Below are 23,849 nucleotides of genomic sequence, written 5' to 3'. Positions count from 1 at the left end.
ACCTGTGGGAACCCTGTGTAAAACAGATGCAATATTGACATTTAAACATTTAGCTTCTCTAGTGACAAGCTATTTGTTGTAAGCAATATAAACCGAAGCACACTCAGGCCACGTGAATCAATAGGCACCGTTGCTCATCTGTCCATCATTGTATAAAGCCCGCCCAGACGAGTTTTCATACAGGCATAGATGCTTGTCCAGATTGAATTTCCCAACCTCAAATTTTGGGGGCGGGGTTAAATTCAGCCTGGTGTAATTTTCTCACCTTGAAATGCCTCTCCAGAGTGCTGAGGAACCGTACATTTTCTACAGACTCCACATGGTACTTGCTGAGTTCTGTCACAGTAAGATCCAGGTTCTGCACTGTCACAGGATCTGCCTGTGACATCACCTCTAAAATCTTCTTTACTGCTGGCAATTTGAGCTGCTCACTCAAAGCACTCAAGATTGCTGCCCGTTCACGCCAGAAATCTATCTCTGACATTGGTCCTGGTGCCTAATTGAACAAGAGAACATCACACTGTAAAATCAATCTTTCACTGACAGTTTTTTTTTTTTTTTAAATGTTTCACAAATGACATCTAATAAGCATTTGATACAGGCGGCATTGTTCCCCATCTCTGAACCAACAACCTGATTCATGTTTTGCAATCCCTGCAAACTGTTGTTTTAATGTGTACACTAAATGCTTACACTAAATGTTTAGAAATAATTTGGATGGTTAAATGACCTGTTCTGACCTGACCTGGTGACTCCCCGCTCCCCCTAGCGGAAAACCAACCTTGCAACTTTGGGACTACCGTCCCGGTAAGAGAAGTGAGAAACAAACTCGTTTAAATCGTGTTTCTTACCTTGTAACATCCACATTGTTCTGCCAAACTTATGATAACCGTTTCGCTAGCTTGTAAATAAATCCATGTGCTTTGTACAAAAAAAAATGTGATCGCTAATGACAATCAAAAACCGCATGTTAAAATATGCTCGCAAGAATAATTCACTTTCAGAGGCTGCACCATGATAGCCTGGCGGGCCATCCTATATCATTGACATGTATAGTCTGGCATCGAATCATTCACCTCGCTTAATCCAAGGGGCGGGCAGAGAATTGTCTTTCAAACTGCCTAGGCATGCAATAGGCCAGCGCTACGACCATATCCATATCCGGTCGGCAAAACGGCAAATACATCCTTCTTCGAAAGGAATGACTTAAGTGCATTGTGTTGATCTACTTTCAAAGAAAAGCACAAGTCCAACTCCTCCAAAGTTGACGCCAACGCCGATTCAAACAACCGCTCTTCGTTTGCCATAGCCACCTTCCTTGTTGTTCACCGTCGCAGGATGTCGTTATCCTGTTAAACCCGCCTTAAGACTCTCTAACGAAATAGAGCGCTGTGATTGGCCGTCATCCACGGTGTTAAGCCAATAGAAATTCCTATGGTTCGATACTAGACGTACAAGCTGAGCAAATTAATTTGCCGCCGCTAGGGTGCGTCTAGATTTCTAGGCTAGCACCATGATTCATTTTCAACCTTAAATTAAGATCTAAGTATAATCTAAGTATTATTATATATAATCTAAGTATATTGCTAAACTATTTATGTATCGACTATGACAGCTTTTCTGCTGGTCAGTTTTTATCAGTTCCTTATCAAATAAAAAGAGGCTAAAAGCCCAATAAATGTGGCAAATGTAATAGCCTAATATAAGATAAACCTTGACTATCCCATTTCAATTAGGCAGGACTAGGCTTAAGTTTTTGCGTTTGTACAACTATTATGACATGACGTTTCTTGGGCATTTAGCTATACCATCATGTGGTTTAATTTTAAAAGCAGCAAAAGTGGGATATAGTGCAACTGCTTCCCCAAATCAATTCCTCCTTAACTGTGGATTTATCGTTTGATGTGTGGAAACTTTCAGTGGACTAAAGGCTAGTTATCACAAAGCTAGCTGGTTCATTAAATATGGCGAAGCATTTAGAGGCCAACTTTGTACTAGCAGCAGTGAAGCTGAGTTTGTTGTTAACATTGTTGGTAACGTAAATGTTTCTTTAGTTAGGAGCAGGACTTGAAAATTAATTTTGCATTAATTTTCATTGGCAAAAGCTAGCCTAATATGCATGAGAACCTAGATTTGAGGGAGCTGCAGCTGTAGCATCAGCACGGACATATTAACACAGCAGGGCACACTAGCCCAGTGATGAAGGATCGTGTAAAATCCCCATCCCCAGAAAGTTTTAAACCAAGCTTGTGCTGGTATGATGCATGATCACTGATCAAATCGCTATTTTCTGACATGATGAGCACAACCATTCCCAGGTGCTCATCTGTCTGAATCTCAAGCTCTTTAGCCTAGCATCTTAATGCTGTATTCACAGAACGGTGAATGATAAACGATGACAAAATGCTGTTCATGTTTATGAGTTCATAGCCTGGTTATTGATCGAAGGACTTAGGCCTACATGTCACGTTTGATATTTTATCATGATCACTCGCATTACCATGGGGTTACTGTGTAGGTCAGTGTTTCCCAAACTTTTTTTCTGGCGACCCACTTTTTAAAAATGACAGACCATCGCGACCCATTACCCTGCAACCACCAATATTGTTTTAGGCCACAGGTTCTCCAACTTTTCTATGCCTCCCCCAACCATACATTGCTATAGGATCCCTGCTTTGAACACGGTTGTGTTGCATTTTGAGCACCATCAGCGTGAAAAGTTGGAAATGACTACTGAAAAGATACGTTTTAATGCGCATCCGAGAGTAGGGGAAATTCTCGCATGTTCCGCAGTCCTCATTCGTCAGCATAGTAAGCTGTTCCTGTATTTCTAAAAAAGAATGTTGTAGGCTACGTTGCGTTGCAGACAAATGGGTCAATAACACGGTGGACGTCAATTCCAATGTAAACAGCAAATAACTCAAGTCGTTATATTGTATTATGTTGTATTATATTATATTGTATAGTCGTTATATCAGAACAAGAGGCGTTTGCGCAATATCCGGAAGAATGCGCCTTTACTTTGGAGTTAACGAGGTAGAAAACGAGAGGAATAGTGTTTAAAATGCCCATTTAAATTGTAGACTAATATAATGCACTGTTGTGCATTTTAAATCAGAAATAAGAATGTGAAGAGGTTGCTATTAACTTAAAGATTGCATCTGCAATCGAAACTGTATGCAAATTGAATGGCCTTATGTCCGGTCTATGGATGTCTGCTTTAGTTGACAGCACGGTCACTAGATTTTAATCGGTAAAGTTGAGGAACTGGTATCTATTAATGTTCGTGCAAATAGGCGGATTCATGTCCCTTGCAGTTTGCAACTGCGAGGTACATGACAGGCGCCCCATAGAACGGTTTCATTTTGAGAGGTAGATATCCATGCTGGCACCCCCTCTGCGATGCGTTCGTCCCCCAGTTTCATGCGCCAGTTTCATGAGCTTTTATGACAAAACCGTGACTGTGGTAGTTAACAATCTACATCCTAATAGAAAACTGTTAGCTTTCCTGGTATCAAATGACAAAGGGTATCAGTTAGGCCTATAACACAACATAAATTGTGCTGGCGACCCAAATAAAATCTCCTGTGACCCACCCGTGGGACGCGACCCAGACTTTGGGAAACACTGCAATAGAGTGTCCCAGTGACTTCCGTTTTACTTCCGCTACAAGGGACCTGTCTTTCAAAAAAATATGAACGGGAGTTAATGGAGAGATAACAATTATTTTTTGGTCCCATTTGAATTGTGCCACGAATTTCACATATGATGTGTGTGAATTTAAAAGATAATTTTTCACGTCAAGAAAGTACTGTTGTTCGATAGACTTCAAAAGTTATGTTGGTTTTGTACGAATCCGCTCAGTGGACTACATCTCTCGTCTCGAACGATGTACGTCACCAACGTAATGAAACGATAACATTAGCTGTTATGCTAGTTAACGGTTGCATCTTGCTGCCTGCTATGTCACTTAACAGTATCTAATGTACAGTCTATGGACGAATACAACTTACCTGATGTGTTTAATCCTCTGACTCATGGTATTTTCATCGGCAAGGAAAGCCCAATTAAGACCTGTTGCTGGTATGCTTGTACACTAGTGTGGCTGTGAATGAGCTAACGTCACTAGCGCGACTGATGGGTTTGTAGTCGTTTGTAGGAATTACGATCTTTCACAATGTTGTAATTTAATAGTTACGAAACAAACTGCAAATGTCTTTACATGAAAAATTGTCTTTAAAATTGACAAACATCATATGGGTAATTCAAGGCACAAGTCAAACAGGACCAGAAAATAATTTCTTTTTCGCCATAGACTGGCGTTCAAAATTTTTTGAAAGATAGGTCCCATGGAGGCAAGTGGAAGTGGCGTCACTGGGACACTCTATTGCGTTTTCTAAAGAATCTCCCGTCTTGGTTTTGTACAGAAATTAATATTAAGTGACATACGTAAAAGGGTGAAAAAATGTCACCTTCCGATATTTAGCAGGCTACGATATAAGGTCTGGAATTTAATTGAATATTGCTGGTAGGATAACTACATAGTTTACACAATAATTACACTGTGTTATAAATATTGTATATCAATTCATTTATTGCCAGTTACCCAAAATCGTGGCTCTGTCTCTCATTGAACAGTAGCCTACATAATGCATTCTAATCCATTGTCACTAATCCATTATCACTTCCGGGAACCATGTGACCTTAACGAATTTTGAACACCCATAGAGAGCCGAAGTCACGCCCCTTCCGTTATCTTTCAAAAAAATTTGAACGGCAGTCTATGGCGAAAAATAAATTATTTTCTGGTCCCGGTTGCCTTGAATTACCCATAAGATTAACAGCTAGCTGGCTAACATTAGCAGGTTGAAACACTCCGGCGATGGAAGGAATTTGATCCTTCCCTTTGATGGAATTTATGTGCTTGGACGACTTGGCATGAGACTCTGTGCAAAAGTGACAAAATGGTTGTTTATCTCGCCACGCTTTGTTAAATTTCACTTCGTTATATTTCCCCAAAACCACAGCATGAAATGGGTATCTAGGTAACGCAAACAAACGTTAAAAAACAATATCCATGTGCTGGTTTCATTCCCTCTCAGTCAAAAATAAGAAACACCTCCAGAGCATTGTGAACACATGTTCTAAAATCATTGGCCACCCTCTGTCTCTGACATCACTGCACGACAAGGCAACATTAAGGAAAGCCAACTGCATCTTAGAAGACTCTACCCATGTCCTACACAGAGTTTTTGAATAGCTGCCCTCTGGTAGGCGTCTGCGCTGTCCTCTGGCTAGGACTAACAGGAGGAAGGCCACCTTTACTTTTGAGACTATTCGCCTTTTGAACTTGAATATGCTCCAAGCCCCCTCCTCCTCCATCTCCTGGGACTAACCCCCCCCCCCCCCTTACACTCCTGTCTGTCCTGTTCTTTCTTTTGTCCTGTCTTATATGTTGTGTTATGTCTTATATGCCTGCATAGAGAAAATTGCCCCTCAGGGATAAATAAAGTTTTTTTAATTGAATTTGAATTGAATATAACTGCGTTATATACCGTACAAACTTTCTTGTGTTCTGCTTAGATTTTCTTTGATGTTTCGCGCTTCTGCTTGGCTTGTTGCTTGTGGTCTGTGTTGTAGCGCTGTAGCAAAGTGACGTGACCTGGGGCAGCGTTGCGTTCTCAATTATTGGTTCCGCCACTCATTATTTAGGCTATGTTATTTAATCAAAATAATAGTGGTTGACAAATTAAACTTTTGAGGAGAATGCGATATGGAGAAGTTACATACTGCACAAATTTAAAGACCCAGATATCAAAATTCAATAAAGGGATTTATATTATAAAATTGGTATTGAATCCTTTTAGAAGTATTGATACCAATATACATTTTAACAATGTACAGGCCTAATTATATGATAAAGGTCAAACATCACTGGATCCTGGGACAAATACATTAGGAAACATTCAAACAAATTACAAACCTGGGGTTTTTTTCTCTGCTGTTCCTCTATAACAATGGTGATTTGGGTCTGCCAATTCATCACACACTGTTCAAGCTTTTCTACAACCTCTCGGGTAGCTAGAAGGACATCCACTTGTGGCTCCAAGTCAAGCTCAGGAATATGCAATTTAATCTCTCCTACAAAAAAATCACATGCATGGTAACAGATGAGCACAGTTGGGCATAATTAAATATGTGAACTGAATTTAATTGAATCAATACCTAACAATTTAATCTGAGCAAACCAGAAAGAAATGCTCAAAAATATAGGCTATCCAGACTGGCCATCTGACATATTGGGCATTATCTTAGTCAATAGAAGCTACATAGCCTACTTTTCTTTTTTTTTATTTGGCACCAATATACAAGTAACACTCATGATCTTGAACAACTGTGAAATTACTTGACTTTTGGGAACATAGGTTAGGGTTAACCCTAGGTTATAGGGCTAGGACGGTATTGGATGTTTTCTTACCGCGGTTGATTGTGAGTAATGGATTATGAATTTTGTGCCGCCATCACAGCCAATTAAACTTTAGACAGCCGCAGCAACCTCAAAGATCACTGGACCAAATGCTTCAGACATATAAGCAGTTTATCAACAAGGCTATCATGATTTTAGAACTGTTATATTCATGACACTTATGCTAACAACGGTAGGCTACTGCACGTTTTAATGGCTGCGTTGTAACTAGCCTAGGCCTACATGTTGCTGTTAAATTTAAATTCTTACCTCTCAAACTAGAACCTATTTTTTTATTCTTTTTCAACGTTCACGATTGTGCCGGTGTTCCAGTTTAGATGGTGAGCAGTTTAACTGGTGATATTTGCATAAAATCAGTGAATATTCAACAAGACCCTGCCTACTTCTTAATCTGCTCTGCCTCCGATAGTGCAGGTTTAGGCTACATTTTCACGAAGTGTTTGCAAGTGAGACAATATAACGGATATCGCTGAAAACATCACCATTGTATGTCTAATACATGTCCGTTTAAGCACTATCCACAAATATGACACATACTGAATGAATGGAAAAAAAATAAAACTAGCGATCTAGCTGGGATTCGAACCATGCATGGACAAGATAGAGGATCGGATTAGCTTCTATATCGTCTATACCACTACACTACGAGCCGTTGAAATAAATGCAGGATTTGTATGTATATATTGCACTTTTAGTCAAAGTTAACACAGGTTAACATATGTGAGAAATATACGCCCATGTTAACTAGTGTTATCACAATTTAACATGGGCATATGCAAGCCTCAAAACAACAAAGTAGGTTCATCTTTGCCTCACATACCTAAACCTAACTGATGTACAACAAACTGACATGTCTCCACTAACACTTTATTCCGTTTTGGGGGTTAATACTATAAAACACAGTCATGTGCAAAACAGAAATTTTTCTGTCAGAATCTCAGAATATCAGAACTTATTGTTATCTTAGTCTCGGTGAAGTTATGCAGTGAGCTGTGATTTGAAGTGATCATATGATTTTTTTTTTCTGAGTTAGACTTATATTATTTAATTTGTTGGTCCTAATTTGACGACAGAAAATGGTCATCATGGTAGCATATTTATGGATTACAAAACTTTGATGTAGCTACCGAGAGAGTTTGATGACAGATTATGCTGTTTCAGATTCCCACATAGCCTCAATTAGAAAATAGTTTAACCTACTGCTCGTTCAGCAGCCTGTTGCGAAACATTCACGTAACCTACATGTGTTTGCTATAATAAATATCTTGATCGATTGACAAATAAACTGTCACAAGACAACATAGGCGTACCAATTCATTTAATGGGAACACCATGCTATCATAGGGATGCAAAATAACAAGTGGTGCAACTGGTTAGCAGGGTGGTCTACTGCTAGCTTGCCATTTTAGTGAGCAGTTCGAGGCCCACACGTGATCATTATTTTTGCGCATTATAATCACGATGTATGATCTGACCACAAAAAAAAAACGTCTGAAGTGGGGTCATGCATGCAGTTTGTTGTAACTGTTTTGGTATGTGAGGCAAAATTAATCTGCATTATTCAAGGCTTGCATTCGGTGTCATGTCACCAGTTAACATGGACAGGATATTAGTAGCTAGGTAGCTAGCTAGTAGACACGTAAGGGATAATGTATAGAACGCCGGTCATTGTCGGGAGATAGGTCCCTTCAGGGCGGAACAAGACCTGAAGGGACCTATCTCCCGACAATGACCGGCGTTCTATACATTATCCCGCTTATTACATGGCTACTTACCAAAACGACACAATAAACTCCCCACGATATGACTCTTTAGCCTACATAGCCTTGGCTATAGCCTATTTGTTACCGTTTCATCATGGCTTTTGCTGAGAAACAAATAGTTCGCAACAACACACGCTGAACTTGAATCAAACATTCTTTAGAACACAGCTGATCTACCGTCTGCTTTCACTTTTGAATGAAGTTCCAATCCTTGCGTAGTGATATGAAAGAATTGACTTAGAAGCACAAAGCCCATTTTCCTTGACAGCGGTCTGTTATACTTAGCAACGGTCTGTTATTCAGAATTAGCAGACCGCCGAACGTTGGGAAGGCCCATTCAAGTGAATGGAGCATTCTGCAGCACTATGAAGAGCCGTGTAATAATATAGATTAATGATGGTTGATGCTGGCATTGAAGTGACTGCTCGTCTTTCTGTGGTGTAGTGGTAGTGCTGATGTAATGTACATTTTGCCTCTGTGAGACTCATGTTCGAAACCCAACAAAACCTTCGTTGTTTTACTTTGACACTTTGCAGTTTGCAGAGCATTTTGTGTGGATAATGCTTAAGCGGACATGCATTATACATGAACCGGTGATTTCCACGTGTTTTCGGCAAGATCTTTCTTTGTATTCTGTCTCACTGTGGGCTTGTGAAAATGTCCCGGCACTCGAGGGGCGGAGGCAGAGCAAAGCTGTTAACAAGTAGGCAGGGTGTTGTTAAATATTCACGGATTTTATGCAAATATCACAAGTTAAACTGCTCACCATCTAAACTGGAACACCGGTTCTCCCCTACTCTAGCATAGTAAACAAATGGAATGTTGGAACATAAGGTCGGTTTTTCTTCATCTTTTGATGATAAGTTTTGAAGTTTTGTTTTGAAAACGGAAGGTTAGCCTACTTAACGTAACTGTGGTTCTCTGAGAATCAATGTCATAAGATGGTTCATCACATTATTACACATCACGTCATTACACACTACATGCACACATGTGCAGGCCAATAGGGGGATTCGACTTCATGTAGCCACAGTCTGCAGACGTCTTAAGCTGACTGCATAACGTGATTATTTCAGAGATTCTGGTACGTTTTCAACCCGAAATTGTGCATATGTCATGGTTGAAAAGAATCTCAGAAATAATCACGTTATGCAGTCAGCTTAAGACTTCTGCAGGCGGGTACATGAAGTCGAATCCCCCAAATGTCTCATAGATATATTTTTTTTTTGCGGTGATGACTGTGACGAGCTCAGACCCCCGGTAAGCATCACGTGACCACGGTAATGCGGTTACCGTCCCAGCCGTAGCTGCAAACATACAAACATACAAGACAAAATACTACTTCTGTTTCTGTCATTTTCTGTCTCAAGTTTTAGTACTGAGTGATCAATATCATGCTATTGAATTGTTCACAAATTAGAGCCAATACCTTGTACAATTTCCCAATGAATTTGTCCAAGTATTTATACTAGGTGTTAAAGGAGAATTCCGGTGTGATATTGACCTAAAGTGTGTTGAAACATGATACCGAGTGTGAACGTATGTCTCATAGCCCATCTCGGCTTGTCCCCTGCACTCCAAAATCTGGTGCTAGTTAGCCGATGCTACCAACAGCTTTTTCAATGGTGGTGCTTCGGCATCGGGCTAGCCATGCAAATAAATCACTGTTTTACACCATTTACGAGGCTTAATGTATCTCCACACTTCATTGGTAGACTTCCGAGGGCCCTGACATTTAAAACGAGACATTGAGAACTTTGAAAAAGCACTGGTAGTTTACTTACAAGACGATTTATACAGACAGTATCTTCACGAAGTTTAGCGTTTGCAGCTATCTTGAATTTAGTCACGATGGGGTCATCCCTATGTTCCCCGGGTCCTATGTTCCCTGCTGCTTCCAAGTAGACTGCAGCCGCACGGCAAGGCACTTTGTTTGTGATGAGGGAAGGAGAGGGGTGCCGCAAACTGAAGTTATTTGCACAGAGGCGCAGTGCGGAGCCCAGTGCGATATAGTCACGTTTAATTGATTTAATTGAGACACTTAAGTCTTGTATGTAACAGTAGCTGGTGTCAGTGGCAATCAGCCTAATGACATAGCCCCACCTGTTTTCCTATGATATTAGGATTGGCTCACTGTCTTGTTGCAACGGCCTGCTGTGTTTAAATCAGCGTTTCTCAAACTGTGGGTCGCCGAGACATGCCAGTTGGGGCGCGAACTGACGTGAAAAACAGGATTTAAAAAAAATAAAAATGTATCTGTAGCCTGGGCCCAGGTAGCACCCGATGCGCAATGGACGTACTGTGTTATTCACAGGGAAGCGCTCGTGTCAAGGCAGCTTAGTTAGTCCCGACCTACATGATATTTTGAACGTTGTTGTGAGAGTGGTGAATTTCATCAAAACCCGGCCCTTAAAAGCGCGTCTATTCTCCACACTTTGCGAAGAGATGGTAGCTGACCAAAAGGCTGTACTGTTTCACAGCGAGGCAAGGTGGCTTTCCCGAGGTAAAGTGCTGTCGCGCGTGTTTGAGCTCCGAGTCGCCTCTTCTTGGAGGAAGAGCGCATGTTTGAATCTGCAAGCACGTTCACTAATGAACATTTCTTGACGAAGCTGGCCTATCTAAGCGATATATTTGATATATCTTAGCGATACATTTGAGTTAAATGTCCAGTTACAAGGCAAAGACAAGCACCTACCTCACCTAGCAAATAAGCTAGGTGAGGTAAATCTAGCCGAGTCTGCATGGCTTCAGTCCCAAGCTGGTCATTGTCTTTGCACTTGGCATGTTATTGTTGATTCTTACTGTACAAGAGGTGAAGGAGGTGATCTAAAATAGCCTTTGGTTTAGCTGTCGGAAGAATGGGATTAATTTTAATGGAACAAAGAGATATCAAACTATACTGGGCTGTAGACCCAAAGGGACATTTTTGGATTATTGACGAGTCAGACCAAAGGGGCTTCGGAGCAACGCGCAGTCCCCCCTGCAGCGTGCCAGCGAACGGAAAAATGAACAAAACAAACCAATTAAATATCAACTTAAAAAGGCATGTAGGCCTAGTTGTAGCGGGTTTCTTCTGTGAGAGGTGCAGCTCGTGTGTGTTGCTTTCCTCAATTTAATGCTGAAGCGGACAATGCGAAGTTACCTAGAATGTTAACTTTGAAATCGTTATATTCAGTAAAGAAGCCCTACACAAATAAAACCATTGTAGGCCTATGTTATAAAAAAATTTCTTCATCTATTCTTTTACTCCGCTATACTCAACGTGGAAGTTAGGAAAATCGCCCTTCTGGCTTGTGTCAATATTGCACCGTGCGCGTATGTGTAGGTCTACCTGGTGTGCTACGGCAAGCAACATTGACAGAAAAATACACTTTGCTACCGTTTGTGCACGAAATGTGCACTCGCAAGCATATCCCATGCAATTCCCGTGGTCAGATACAAGGCGGGGAACATAGGACCCTTTTCTACAAAAAGGGTCCTATGTTCCCCGGTCCCATACAAATAGCGGGGAACATAGGACCCGGGGAACATAGGTACGCTCCCGTCACGATAAGTCGAGCGACGAGTAAGAATGAACAGGTATGATAAGGGATCAGATTCCAAAAATAATTCCGTGGAAATGCATGGATTCCAGTTGCTGCTACTGGAAGAAACTGGAATCCATGCATTTCCACTGAATTATTTTTTGAATCTGATCCCTTATGCCCGATGCCGAAGCACCACCATTGAAAAAGCTGTTGGTAGCATCGGCTAACTAGCGCCAGATTTTGGAGTGCAGGGGACAAGCCGAGATGGGCTATGAGACATACGTTCACAGGGCTCCAGAGTGCGACCAATTTGGTCGCATATGCGAACTAAAGTGCGACTAAAAAAACCAGTGCGACCAGCTATTCGAGAAAGGAAAAAGTGTCTGCATTGAAACAATAACAGACACATATTTGGCCAATATCGTGGTTTAAACAAATCACAGATAGTGAAGGGCGGGACCTCCCCTCTGATTGGCCGTGGCCCAGTGCCTGTGTGTAAATTTGAAAATGCGTGTGCTGCAGAGAGAGAGAGAGAGAGAGAGAGAAAGAGATGTCAGAGACCCGTCAAATAAACAGAGTGGATGTAGTTGCATTACAGTGTGGTCACATAGGCCGAGATAAATGTACCCTCTCCCCACTGCCTTTCGGCGGCTGGCAGCAGCAAACCGATCAGACGAGCCCGAGATGATGATCAAGTTTATCTATGCCTACGATAGGCCTAGTGAAACTTCCCTTCACCAAGTTCAGTCCGAAATAATTATTCACCAGAAAAATAGTTTGAACGTAAACCCGACGTACAGGAATGCCACTTGCGCCAAATTTATAGGAGTCATTGCAGATGAAAAGACGTCTTAAAATTGCGAACAATGCATACAAGGACTTTGCGAACGACAGAGATACAGATATCGCCGAAAAGGAGTGCGTCATTGACCGCAGGTACATGCAGGGAGTAACCCGGTTTTCAACAGCAATATTCGTTTTGCGCGCGAGTTGTGTAAACTCATTCTGATGGCATCAATCAATTTAATCCGATATTTGGCGCAAACCGAATATCGCTGCTACATTTAAAGCCTGAATATTCCCTGCATGTATAACTGGTCATTGTGTACGGTGAATTGAATGGACACATTTAGATAGAGCATGGCAAGTCATTGCAATAGCCTATAATAATAGGCCTACCATTTCGTTACTGCATTAACCATAGTGATGTTCTTATTGAAAATTTAAAAATACTAAAATTAAAAAGTAAATTGCATTGTGGGACTGTCAAATGATTATTGCAATCATTGCAAAATCACATAAAAATCCTCCAGGCTACTTGGAACATCTCTTTAAATTGTGCTCAAATACATTTCTATAGAAGATGCTAGCATGGCGAGCTGGTTTAGCCAAGGCCTAAAGATCATGAAGGATAGTATGTAAGACACTGAGCCATGAGATGTGCAGTTTGAAGCCCTTAAAAGACGTGCACTGTTAATTTACTCACTGTTATTTTTATTTAATTCATCTTGAGATGTTTTAAGTTTAAATTTCAGCTCAGTGAAGCACTTAAAGCACCAACACTTCATTAAGTTACTTTTCTTGTAGAATTGTAAATCATAAGTCATAGGACAACCTATAAAAGACAGTAATTAAGGAAAAAAGTGAACCTGCTGCGATGTTAAATGCGATGTGGTTGAAAATGTAGGTGCACCTAACTTTTGTGCTGGTGCACCTAAGAAAAAAAGTTAGGCGCACCAGTGCAACCAGTGCAAAAAGTTAGTCTGGAGCCCTGGTTCACACTCGGTATCATGTTTCAACACACTTTAGGTCAATATCACACCGGAAATCTCCTTTAAGCAATGCCTTGCAATGCCCTTGCCTATCTACTGAATTAAAGTACACTATGTTTGCTGAAAAAACTGCCACCAGAGTTTCAAAATCCATTTCAACAGAAACCTGCAGGAAAGTAAGGCAATCAACCCCACAGATAACAACTGGCATTAGATGATTGTAATTGGCTGATTTTGGAATACGGATTTTGACATGCCACAGTACAAAAACAGATACACCAGCAGCAGTCATGCATCTAAATTCAAGAAGAATGAAGATTACATAGAATCAGATGCAAATAGTAACATACCTTCTAGCTGCTGGAGAGTCCTGTCGATGTGCCCTAAGAATTTATGCGTACTGTTCAGTAGCTCATCTCGGATCATGAGTGACCCACGAGTTTCCATTGGCTTATTCTCCTCCATACGTTCCTCAACAGCATCTCTGTCAAAGGACATTCTATGGAGGTAGCCTCCATCTGTAAGCTTCAGCTGGTTCCAAGAAAGCAGTGGAATATACACCTGCGTGTTGAGAACAAGACTAGTCACGTCATTGAGATATCTGAATAACTACTTCATAACACAAACCAATTATGCTTAAAGAAAAAACATTAACAGTGTAATACAAGATTAGAAGTGAAGCCACTCAAAAGTACCACACACTTGATTGAGGATGTCCTTCAGCATCAACAGAGAATGTCCATTCAGCATACCAAACTCAAGTAACTTTGGCATGACATTGTTTGCCTCATTTATGTCAACAGGTTCAAAGATGGTTTCTACAAATAAAGATTCAAAAGGTAAGAAAGGTAATTGAATTGTACTTCCCAGTGAGAATAACTAGATCAGTGGTTCTTAACTGGTCTGGCTTTGGGACCCACAATTTCCCATGTTCATTTAGTTGCGACCCATATTTTTTTTTTTTAGTGTTCAAGCCAACAGATAAGGTGAGCTACATGGTAAGAAACGCAAAGTGCCTGTAGGCCTACTTGTTTAGAACATGCTGATGTTTGGCATTACATTTGTGAAGTCTTCAGTATATTAAGATAGTACTGTAGATCTGACAAAGTAGCACTTAAAATGGGTGATTATTTATTTATTTTTTTACCCACAAGCTCCACGACCCACCCAGAATGGTTCCGCGACCCACTTTTGGGTCCCGACCCACCAGTTAAGAAACACTGAACTAGATGTACTTGAATGTCCAGACCCTGAATTCTGACCACTTACCCTTGGTATTCCGGAGGATGTAGAAAATGTTGGACTTAAAAAACTTCTCAGAGGCATGGTTGACTGACACATGAAGCTCAACGTGGTAGATGACTTGAATTTCAAACCTCTGATAAATTCATTACAGATACATTTTTAAATATTAGTGAATTTGGTATTCTGTTCTATATTCCCATCCAATCCCTCCAGAACATTAGCTTACTTAAGATTTTCATAATTTCATACACCATTGTCCTTTTTTATCTATATTTCATTATACCGAATTAATAAAAGATAAAAGGAAAAAGAACACAAGCCAAAAACAGAACAGCTATCATTTAGTCTGTATGAATTGTGTAACCAAATAATTATTTCAATAGGTTAATAAAATAAAATCATAATAGTTTGCTCACAGGGACTGAGGGTCCATCTTCACCATCAGAACCATGTGTCTGGCTCTGGAAACTATCCACATGGTTTGGGGGTTCCTCTGTCTGAACTTCAGGAAGCTGTGATCCTTCAGTGTCCCATTTTTTCTTTTGCTCTAAAATGTTACATAATTAAGAGCCATATTTACCAAGGAAACACACTCTCTTAGGCATGTCTAACTTGGCAGATCACATGGTGTTCAACTGTGACTAATGAACCCCAATTAAGGTTTTGCACCTACGTCATAATGTCACATCACCGTTTGTTTACAAGTAGAGTGGTAGGCAGAGTGGTAGGCAAGGTAGAATGGTAGGCTAACCTACAACAGTCGGATTGCATCGGCTAAACATCTAAAGGCTACATTTTGAATTGAAATATTTTTTAAAATATGTTCATCGCAAAAATGTATGCATGCAATTAATTTAGATTAATCAATCACAGAGTATGTAATTAATTAGATTTTTTTTTATCACATGACAGCTTTACTCAAGATGGCTAATTTTGAACCTTGATTAGCTTGGCCATGCGCCATGGCTCGATATCTTTATGTGTGGCAAGTCTCTCTCAAGTAGGGGGCTGTACAAAAAAGCAGCCTGTGTTATGCAGGGCTCCACTTTAACGGTTGCCCTTGGCTACCAAATTGTTACAAGTGGCAACCAGTTTGTCACTGGTGGCCCCTATGACAACTACATTTGGTTGGCTTTGGAAACCAAAACCTCTTGCCTGGCAACCACTTTAAAGTTAATGTTGAGCTCTGGTGTTATGGATGATTTACCTGTTTAGGTCTGGTGACAGCTTATTTCAAATTATTTCTGGAGCGTAGGCTATACCTACCGATGCTAGAGATTTTGTGGATTGTGCACCCAGCATGTTCCATTTAAGCCCATTGCATGTGTTTCAATAGGAAATTCATGAAATTATGAGGTTTGATACATTTTCACTGTAATCCTGTGACTTTGATGTTCTTTTACCTCCCTGACTTCATTAATTGGCAAAAGCAAGCCAAACATAAAATTTAATGTTTTTTTGTTTTGTTTTGTTTTTTAAATACTTATTAAAATGTAAGACATGTTATTTAATAAATATTTGGTGTTTTACTACTTTGAAAATAACCTTTTTTATATATTTTGTCAATCATTTCTGTCTTGGGCTCACATGTCTGCTTAAATGGTGCCAGACTTTTGACTTTATTCATAAAATATCATTTTATAAATCATATATCATATCATATCATATGATAAAACATACACATACATTATTAATGCAATATATCAACTAGCCTACATGTATGAAAAGGGAACTCAGATTTTGGCGGGCTTAATGGGTAGCAGCTACGCTCACCCTACTTGAATTGACATTATAATTGTAAACGTGCTAATTACCAACCATTTCGTTGAAAAATTCTAAAACAACAATGTTTTTTAATACTTCAAAATAACATTTGATAAATGAACCTTAGATTTTCAATAGCCATTGGTGTGTGTAGATTTGAAGAAAATCTAGTTTGGTTCTTACTGCCTGAAATGTCCGATATTGTTTACCACGCTCGGAGTTTAGTGCTGGGCCTATCCAACCTTTCTCATATGGCACATCAACGGTTAGCCCGAGAATTCTCGTCGCAAATCAAAATTCCACTGGAGCTCCAAGCTGATTTGTACACGCAGGCTTACAACACAGTTTACAGCAAAGATTCTAGAGCGCTCTAGAATCTTTGGTTTACAGCTCTTCGAGTCACGGTCAAATGTAATTTTTGGTACATAGGCCCATAGATATATATAGAACACTAGATGTCTTATGGCAGCATCTAGAACGTCCGCAGAGGTTGGCCATCTTACTAGAGTCAAGCTTTTTGTCAGAATCTGTGGAACCTGAGGCAAACTGAGGTAAGGTCTGTGATCTGCACAGACATAAATACTCTTATCTCGCTGACATTTTGATGGATTTACAAACAGTTTGGTTTCTTAAAAACGTTATTAGCGTGGTTATAATCCTGGATGCTTGAAAATGTTGAAATCGCAGCTTTTCTCTTCAAAAAACAACTTTTGTGCAGCTTAGTTGTGTATCATGGCTAGGCTACTAGCTTGCACCCAATTATTTTACATCGATGGGAGAGGCAGAATTGGTCTTTCTTTTCAATATAACGGAAGTTGCTCATGGTTTTTATTTTCGGGTTGGTTTGTTAAAAACAGAGTACATCATGATTTCTACAGGAAATTGCTGACTTGTGAAGATGCCAGACTTTTACCGGTAAGATATTAGCACATTATTATGATTTATTTTTAGGATAATCGTTAGTTACTTAGTGGAAGTATGTTCAATACAGGTTAGGAACAGCGGGGCTGTGACAATAGTATTAATATATTGTTGTTGACACAAAGCTTTTTAATAGGGATGAACCAATGACCGTTTGACTGATGGTTGTCCCAAAAGATCTTAGCTGCTAGCAGCTACTGACTATCTAGTTAACCATATCAATGTTAGTAATAATCTATCAATCTTGTCGGTCAATGTGGACTGTCGTCCGTGGAGTGTTTGGGTTTTACTTCACACAAAAACATAGATACACTAGATGTCGCCTTCTGCTTCTCAGCATGTGTCAACACCGCCGCCATCTTGGTACAGGGATCTGAAGCGCTAAACTAGTTCTCCTGTATTGTCAGCGTTACCTATTTAGCGACGTTTGGCCATCCCCAGCGATAGAAAACCTTTTTAGCGATTAGCGACAAATTTGGGAACTTCTCACAACGATGGCAGATCGGCTTCTTTGTTGTTGAAACGTAAGAAAATCACCTTTCTCATGGCTTTGTCATTTATGAATTCAGCTACATCTCGTTTGCCCATGGCACTGACCCATGATTATAAAAGTAACGACTGGCGTAGCCTATGTAGTAGCAGAGGTAAATGTTCTACAGATCTACAGCAACTTCTGGTGAGATTACAACTTACATGAGTAAACGAGACGAGGGGTATGTGGCCTCAACCAGAGCCTGTCTACGAAGAGCCTGTTTACTTTCATTGTATCGAACCTGGTTGCAGTTTACTCCTTGTTCCTCTAGGGGCCGCCGCTAGCTAGTGCAGAATGAATGGGAGTCTATGGGGCTAGACGGGTAAAATGTATCTTTATTATCGTCTTAAGCTTAGTTTACTCTAGACTCAACCATAAATACATGCCTGTCAGTTGGAACAACCCAAAAAACTAGATGATTGCTTGAGATTTTGACGATTTATGGTGATTTTATTTTCGCTAGATCTTTGCCCAGATTGAAACTAATGCATTATAGAGGAGTGGATCACTGAAGCAAGATGGCGTCTCGATTGACGCATTCGTTCCAATGAACAGCAGTAGTCAAGGCGACATCTAGTGTATATATCTATGACACAAAAAGATGACCCAAATGAGGTGACTGAGGAGCTATTGGAAGCTAATTGGAAGGCCGGATTTAGCTAACATATCTAGCAGCAAGCCCACTGTTTAATTACGGTCTTAATTTTTTCAGCATGCGAGCGGTGGAGAACCTGATCGCTATATTATTACGGACAGTAGAATAAAGGCTATAAGACTAGTGTCACTGACATCGGAGTCAGAAAACTGGGTTGCGATTCAGTGTAAAGCCTGTCTCCTCCAAACAGATGCAGTCAGCATAGGCCTCTTACATTGTTTGCAGGTAGGCCTACAGTACATTTCATTCCGTTTTCGATGGCAAACGCGAAACAGCGCCAAAACAACCACCAGTGGACAAAACGAGTATTACATGTGAATGAGGAAATTACGGAGGTTATAGTTTGACGATGTCGTAGCCTACTCCCGTGCGGGCCAGATGCTATATACCACGGACATGTTTTGGGGGGCCACCCAAAATGAGTTGGCGGGCCGTATTCGGCCCGCGGGCCGTAGTTTGGGGACCACTGGCCCAGAACAACCAATGTATCATACATGGCGAGTTGAAATCAATCCCCCCACTGCGGGTCCATGTCGCTTTTACGTCTGCCAAATACCTGTCTTTAACCTTTTACCTTGAACATACAATTACCCCGAAAATGTTGACAATAATTTATATATCTGGGTCAGGGGTGGAAACTTTTCAAAATATGAACTTTTTCCAGCCACTTGATTAAATCCACCAGCCACTGAATAGTAAACCAATGGTATTTTTTTGTGTATATTTGAAATCTATCAGTCACTGTTATATTTGACCAGCATTTGGCTGGTGGCTAGTGCTAATTTCAATCCCTCCCTGATCTGGGTACATTTCTCACTTTTTTAAGGTTTCCCACAAACAGAGAAAGGAAAAAGAAGTGGGAAGTTGCCCTACAGAGGGATGGTTTTGCTGCTACTGACAGAACACTGCTCTGCAGTGACCACTTTAGGACTGATGACTTCGACAGGACGGGGCAGACTGTACGACTTAAAAATGGTGTTGTGCCAACTATTTTTAACTTCCCTGCTCATCTTAAAAGGGTATGTGTATCATTGACCAACAATAATTTAAGGTTTATAAGATTGATATATCAATATAAATATGTGATAAAATGTTACACTTTTCGTTTTTTGTTTCTGCAAGTTGTAATGTGTTGTTTAGCACATTTTAGACACTCCAAAACGTCTTTACTTATGTTTATTCTAGTCGGAAGCATCTAGAAGCACAGCCACTTCTAGAAGAGCAGAAGACAACCTGCCGAATCCGATGGACCTGATGCCTGATGTTGTGAGTATTTGCATGTCGAACGTCACAAACTAATGAGGGCATCATAAGGCTTGTTATATTAAATCCTTTGTCTTGTTGAAACCCAGAAAGGTCTATGACGGTGTTAGTAGTCTAAAAGCCAAATATTACTTGAGAAGTGAAGATTGAATTGTTGAAAAAGTAAGTTATTAATTTCTGTGGTACTATTATTTATATATTTGTATATTTTGCCAAAACAGGGAGCCTCTGAACAGAGGACATTGAGGTTCAAGGGGCAGCGCAAGCGGCAAGCCACTGACCACACGTATTCATTGCCTGCTTCCCCAAAGGCTATAAAGGCCAAACTCGCAGAAGCCTCAGCAAGAGTGAGGGTACTGCAGCGGGAGAAGAGCAATGCCTTGAGGAGAGAAAAGAGGGCCAAGAACAACATGCAGGCTCTCCTAGATGAACTGAAGGAGAAAAATCTCATTAAAGAAGAGCTGAAGGACAATAAAAGCTTGAATGCTACTCAGGTCAAATATAAATATCACATTGAATATGTTCTTTGTTGCTTTCCTAGTTACTATTAAAAGTAGACCTACTGAATCACTTTTGCTAATTGAATTTCAGATCTTCCGGTTCATCTCCTGTCGAGGCAGGGCATAGAGTACACCAAGGCCCAGAGATTTTGCCCTTATGCTCCATCTGCATGGCTTATCACTACCTGAGAGATACTCTGCATATTCACCTGCCACATCCCAGTTCATTGCAAAGGTATTGAGCACTACAGACAATATTATCATGAATGGTCAGGCTGCCAATGACTATTAAAGGTGTCAAGTATGTTTTTTTTACGGGGCGATCTGGGGATCGGGCGAAACTTGTCCAAAGTCAAATCAGTCAAAACTGTAGTCATATTACAGATATTTTTTGTATGTCCAGTGTCCACATGCTTGGGTTAGTGGTTTAAATGGCTATGTGGTTAAAGGTGCGATTTGTAGGATTGTTACCGAACGTTCTGTAGGCCAAAATCAAAACACTGGTGAACGTTCTCAAGACTACCAGACGCGAGCCTCTTCTGGGTTGCCAGATGTAATGAAGACTTGGCTAACGTTAGTTGACCTGCATCTGCTTTAACGTTTCTCCAACCACGACCCAGCTACACATTACGGAAACAGTGAAAACAAAAAATACCTCTCTAACCAACGTAACATATTTAGCTGAAGTTAGCGATGCAGATTAAGTTTAGCCTAGGCTACCTGTTGTGGAGAAATATGGCCAGCTCTGCGTCAGACTTGATATTCTTCGTTTGACGAAGACGTCACCTTCTCAGGAAGCTCCTCCGATGTCCACTTAATTTGTTTCTCGTTTTAATTTTGGAAATTTTCCTGCCTTTCGTACGCGTTCATGACTACAACTGACAGCTGTTGACAGTTGGCCTTTGCTAATATGGCAACCCAAATAGGAGGACGCGCTAGCCCATTATTAATACGCTATTCTAGAATTAATCGTTTAAAACATAAACGAAAATTCCAAGAGATTCCGCCCCGGTTTTTTTTCATGGGTTTTACGGAGTTTTACGGGTTAGAGTAATGTTGTCAAATAAGCCATTACTTCAATTCATTGTGTTTCCTTACTCTCTGACAACATATGGTGATCATTTTTGGAATGGTTACAGTTTATTTTCCATTATTTCCTACATACTGGACCTTTAAATGTGTACTTTTTAATTATACAAGGTGGCTGAGTTCTTTTGATGCCAGAGCACAGTGTTTTGGAGAAATCGTCAGCAAGGTATGGTATGTATGTAATAAGGTTATTAGTTGTGTAATGGTGATGCCGTGGATGGTGGATAGTATAGTTGTTGTTTTGGAATGAATATGTAGATAGTTTTATTAGACTTTGTTCTGTAATATGTGATCCTCTGTAGTGTTCGTATTGTTTGGGAGTAATCTACTATGTTTCTATGTGCTCTTAATAACTAATGTTTTGTGTGCATGCCCTTGTGATGTTTGTCTTTGTCAGTTCCATGTTTACCTAAATGTTTGCAAAAGAAAAAAGAAATAAGCTAATAATATTGTCTCTCGTCTTGTCTCGTCTTCTCGCTCAAAGATCTGTACCTTGCCGTGGTGAGCGAGCTTCTCAACTAAACAGGTCTTGTCTTGTGCTTGTGTTTGTGTAGTGTACTTATTAATACTAACCGTCATGACTTATAGTAGTACTAATCCACTCTATTTCTCTTTCTTCCCCTCTTACCTCACTTGTGAGGTAAACCTTTACCAGTCCTCAGCCATCCTTGTATTTGATGTCCCACTGACTCTCATCGCACCTAAAATCCCATCCCTACAACTACCTTACCATCTCTTGTTGCTGTCCCCTTGCCCGGACTTCCTGGCCCGCACAGCCTAGCGACCCACAACCTGGCTCTACTTGACAATTCCTAATCCCTATGGACAATTTATCTCCTACACTGGACTGAGACATGAGGCATGTGTAATGTTTTGGTGCCCTCTAAGTAAAATTTAATCAAAATTAATTGAAATGTATGTGTTTGTGAATTGACGTGTGTGGTTGAGAGTTTTTGTTGAAAATTAGCTTGTCATTTGAAGGGTGTGCTTCTGTGTGCGCCTATGTCTCTATCTGTGTCTAATACACTCTCGCAAACATACACTCACTCTGGCATAAAAAGAAGAATTGTTTAATTTCCACTGAGCTTGTGGAGATGATGCGTCACCTGAACTCCGATGGCTGCTGAGGCTGAAGTGGCTGTGGGCCCAGCTGGATGAGGACCATATTTTTTTAAAGGATCATCATGCTTCTGTAACACCTTTGTTCAAACATTCTGATTTTAGGAAATGTTCAAAAATATTTGAAAAGTACCTTTATAATATCTAATGAAGTAAATGTTTGTAAACAATGTGTTTCAGACTGGTTTACTACAATTTCGTGTAAATAGGGGTCTAGTGGTAAAACAAGAGGTGGGTAAACTATTAATTCTGTGATCGCAGTAAGGTTGACTGTGATGCGCTTGTTTAACCCTTAGAACCCTAAGCTGTTTTTAGGGCATTTTCACTACCTTTATTCATAAGGATTTATTCTGGTCATTGTAAGTGCCACACACACATATTATATATTTTTTTTATTCAGCAGAGTCTAGGCTATCCAGATCTGCCATCATTTCATGTATTAGTACTAGCATTAAAATATAAAAAGCGTATTATAAAAATTATTATATTTCGACATGTATCTCACCACAGCAAGCTCATAGCTCTACATGCATTTCATGTGTGTGTAGAGCAGACTGTCCTGAATCGGGCAATACAATTGCCATGTTGGGGGGATACTCTGGGGCTGAGCAATTTACAGAAATATGTGGTGTGTGATTTACGGAAATAAATGCCATTTTTTCTTTAGTGATGAAAAATGACCTTTCTGCGCTCCATATCTGTGATCTGACCTGACTTGACCCGAGGTTGCGTGTTAGCCTGCGTGCCTATGGTGTATGCACTCATAATGCTTCTCAACTTTTTACTGCATTGAGATGAACAAACTAAAGGCAAAAAAGGTGTTTGTTGAACAAATTGGGATGCAATGTGAGCCTTGAATTGGATGGCATGCAGGAATTTGCTAGGATCTCAAAACCGGATTATAAACATGCTTTTCCATAGAGAAACACGATAGCTTTGGATTATAAACATGCTTTGCCACAAAAACAGACAAAAACGTGGGGTAAGTCCAGCTTTATGAAGTTATTATTTTGCTGTCACATCAAATGATAGCTCTGAGTCTCATCATCTGACATGCGTGGCATATCTATCCGATCACGGGTCCGTGAATAATTCAAGCGAGAGTAATGGTTGTGCAGCGTTGGTTTGTGTACATGAGGTTATTATTTTGCAGTCACTTCGTCTGTTTTTATAAGCCAGAAGGATCGATATACATGGTACCAATGGATAGCC

General features: G+C 40.3%; 1 protein-coding gene across 1 annotated transcript in view; it reads right to left on the bottom strand.

Annotated features, from left to right (window-relative positions):
- The window catches only part of dnah10 (dynein axonemal heavy chain 10), a 394,370-nt gene that overhangs the window by 350,751 nt on the left and 19,770 nt on the right, over positions 1-23,849 (bottom strand). The window contains exons 2-7 of the mRNA XM_076271417.1: positions 15,211-15,341; positions 14,819-14,927; positions 14,252-14,367; positions 13,900-14,110; positions 5,984-6,141; positions 266-496 (exon numbers count right to left, since the gene is read on the bottom strand). Coding sequence (XP_076127532.1) covers positions 266-496; positions 5,984-6,141; positions 13,900-14,110; positions 14,252-14,367; positions 14,819-14,927; positions 15,211-15,341 — 956 coding nt within the window. The remainder of the gene's footprint in view (positions 1-265; positions 497-5,983; positions 6,142-13,899; positions 14,111-14,251; positions 14,368-14,818; positions 14,928-15,210; positions 15,342-23,849) is intronic.

This window comes from Alosa pseudoharengus, unplaced genomic scaffold (assembly GCF_046254945.1).
Source record: "Alosa pseudoharengus isolate Yale_2024_CS ecotype anadromous, Long Island Sound unplaced genomic scaffold, YU_APseudo_1.1 YU_APseudo_1.1_scf_6, whole genome shotgun sequence".
Lineage (NCBI taxonomy): Eukaryota > Metazoa > Chordata > Actinopteri > Clupeiformes > Clupeidae > Alosa > Alosa pseudoharengus.
This window is presented reverse-complemented; position numbering and strand designations above follow the sequence as displayed.